The following is a 2500-nucleotide window of genomic DNA, read 5'->3' as shown; positions in this document are numbered from 1 at the left end:
GATTAAACGTGGTGTTTAAGTGTAAAATCATGCGTTCTGTGTTAACGGGCTTTTATTTTGTTGACAAGGTTTCAAAACATTGAGTTTTTAAAAACATTTCTGAAATGTGTAAAATATTTTCTCAGGTTTATCCTCTGGAGGAAATCCACGCTTTTCCTTTTTTCTGATTCTGCTGTATTATAGAGCGCTGCAGGCCAACTGAATAAATGATGCAGACATAACTGTGTGTGTGTGTGTGTGTGTGTGGATATCAGAGTTGTGGTTTGTATGTGTGTATTGAAAATGTTACTACAGTATATGGTGTGTGTGTGTATTGATAATGTTATGTGTCTGTGAACAGTTTGAAAGAAAGAAATGATATTATACTGGAAATCACGAATCCCTCCCCATGTGTACTGGAAATCACGAATCCCTCCCCATGTGTACGAGTCACAGAAGGTTCCTGAACTTTGAAGATTTTTGCATTGTGTAAAGAACCCAGTGTTTAAAGGGTTAAAATTCTGAAAATGAGTGAATGTTTGGTAATTATGATCAGAACTGATGCGGGTAAAAAACAAAAGTCAGTGAAAGTGGAAGATAATATGAATATATTTTTATGATAGTGTTTGGACATGGACATTTCTGTCCTCTATGTGTAACTGACGCACAAGTGTTAAGTGATATCGCACTTTTAATAACGGACATTGTCACAAAGCAGCTTTACAGAAATCTGATATAAAAATGTACCATTTGTAGTCTTTCCCTTTTTCGGATCAAGGTACACATTTAGCACGTTTCCATTTTCACTCCTCGATCATGCAGGAGCTTCAGGTGATGTTCTTATCAGACCTCAGAATGGGGGGAAGTCTGATCTCTCTGATTTTAACCATAGCATGCTTGTTCGTACCACATGGGTACCAGTTTTGGTGAGTCTGTACCCATGGCAACAGAAACACCTCTGTATTCAGACAACTTATGAGACCCTAGTCTTATGGGACCATAGTGCATGGCAGAAGAATACCTGCATGAACGAGTATGCATGTGTGTATATATATATAATACTGTTTATCACTTACAGAATTCTCATTGAAATGATCCGGATTAAACACGCTGCACATTCACTATGACTACACAAAGAGTGTGCTGTGTTTTCAGTGTCTCACTGACACTCTCATGACAGACAGGTGCTGTGAGGATTTTTCCAGCAGTAAAAGTCATTTTTAATTTCAGTGGGTCATTAATTTAAAAGCTTCATTCTACCCTCCTGTTTATCACTGATCATAACTCAGAGGGTTCTCTCTGCCTCACTCTGGGTCAGGAGCTGCGCTGGCTGCTCTCTGCCTCCCTCTAGTGATAGATATAGGAATATATAACGAATCTATTACTATATACTCCTTATAGGAATAGAAATAAACAAGCTCTGCCTGTTTTTAGTCTGATTTTGCAGCAGGTTTCTAACCATCCCAACCATAAATAACTGTATGTGGTTTGTGTTCTCACTGTCAATTTATCAACAGCCACAAGGTCAGTTATATTAAACGTTTAGCCAAAGGCTGACCCTCTGTTGTATAATGAAATATATAGATAGGATGGACGAATGTAACTGAGTGTACATAAGTCACTGATGATATTGCGATGTAAGTGTATAACTAGCGCATGCTAGTCTACTGTTTTCTAATCAGCTAGCTATTTATTTAATGAGGGTAATCATGCAAATGTTGCAGGTAAATCACAAATAGTTTTACAGTGATTGTTTAATAGTTTTATTTTCAGTTTGTCTTTAGCAGAAAAACATCTCTCATGTTGATTAGTGAGTCTGTACTGTAACAGATTATAGACTATAAACAGTTTAGAATATGAACCTGCAAGTATGAATGCATAGTTGTAGCACATGTACAGTGTAGACTGGCTGTTCAGCCTTTGGACACAGGGGGCGCTCTTACACACACACTGCCTCTCTCTCTCGCTCTCTCTCAGGTTAGGCTACTTTCTGTTTTAATGTTTTATTCTGATTTATAAGACTCACCTAAAATGATGTACAGTGTCATTGACCAGTAAATTTAAACACTGTGTCTGTGTGTTTGTATGTGTGTGCAGGATGCATCACCAGTCCACTCCAGTGCGTTATGGAGAGTTAAAAAAGATTGTGGAGGCTTTGTCATTCAAATTCACAGAGTTACCCTCACGGCCCATCTCACAACGCAGAGTGAGTGTGTGTGAGAGTGTGTGAGGGAGTATAAAACCATAACTTAACCAGAAAAATGGAGGGAATGATTTAACCGAGTACGCAATTGTGACAGATTTGTGTGTGTGTGTGTGTGTGTGTGTGTGTGTGTTAGAGGTGTTTTGCAGATTCTGAGTCCAGTTCTCAGTCCACCAAAGCAGGAGCATTTTTAATGCAGGCACTGGTCTGCTTTCATGAAGCCTGCAGGTCAGTAACACACACACACACACACACACACACACACACAGCATAGAATGATAATGTGGTATCTTAATGAATGCACGTTAGACAACTTTC

At 38.8% G+C, this 2500-nt stretch overlaps 1 protein-coding gene across 15 annotated transcripts in view; it reads left to right on the top strand.

The window, feature by feature from the left end:
• Nucleotides 1–2463, top strand: part of LOC128616010 (meiosis inhibitor protein 1-like) — a 12517-nt gene extending 10054 nt beyond the window's left edge. For 12 of the 15 annotated variants that reach the window (XM_053638448.1, XM_053638451.1, XM_053638453.1 and 9 more), the window contains 2 exons: nucleotides 2077–2185; nucleotides 2319–2463. In XM_053638448.1, the coding sequence (XP_053494423.1) occupies nucleotides 2077–2185; nucleotides 2319–2456 (247 nt within the window). In that variant the 3' untranslated portion in view covers nucleotides 2457–2463. Of the gene's footprint in view, nucleotides 1–125; nucleotides 227–2076; nucleotides 2186–2318 lie in introns of those variants that run through there. The other 3 variants (XR_008387332.1, XM_053638452.1, XR_008387333.1) reach the window with 2 other exon arrangements.
• Nucleotides 2464–2500: the final 37 nt, after the last annotated feature.

Source organism: Ictalurus furcatus, chromosome 12, assembly GCF_023375685.1.
Source record: "Ictalurus furcatus strain D&B chromosome 12, Billie_1.0, whole genome shotgun sequence".
Lineage (NCBI taxonomy): Eukaryota > Metazoa > Chordata > Actinopteri > Siluriformes > Ictaluridae > Ictalurus > Ictalurus furcatus.
Note: the sequence above shows the minus strand (reverse complement) of the source record. Positions and strands in the feature narration are given on the sequence as shown.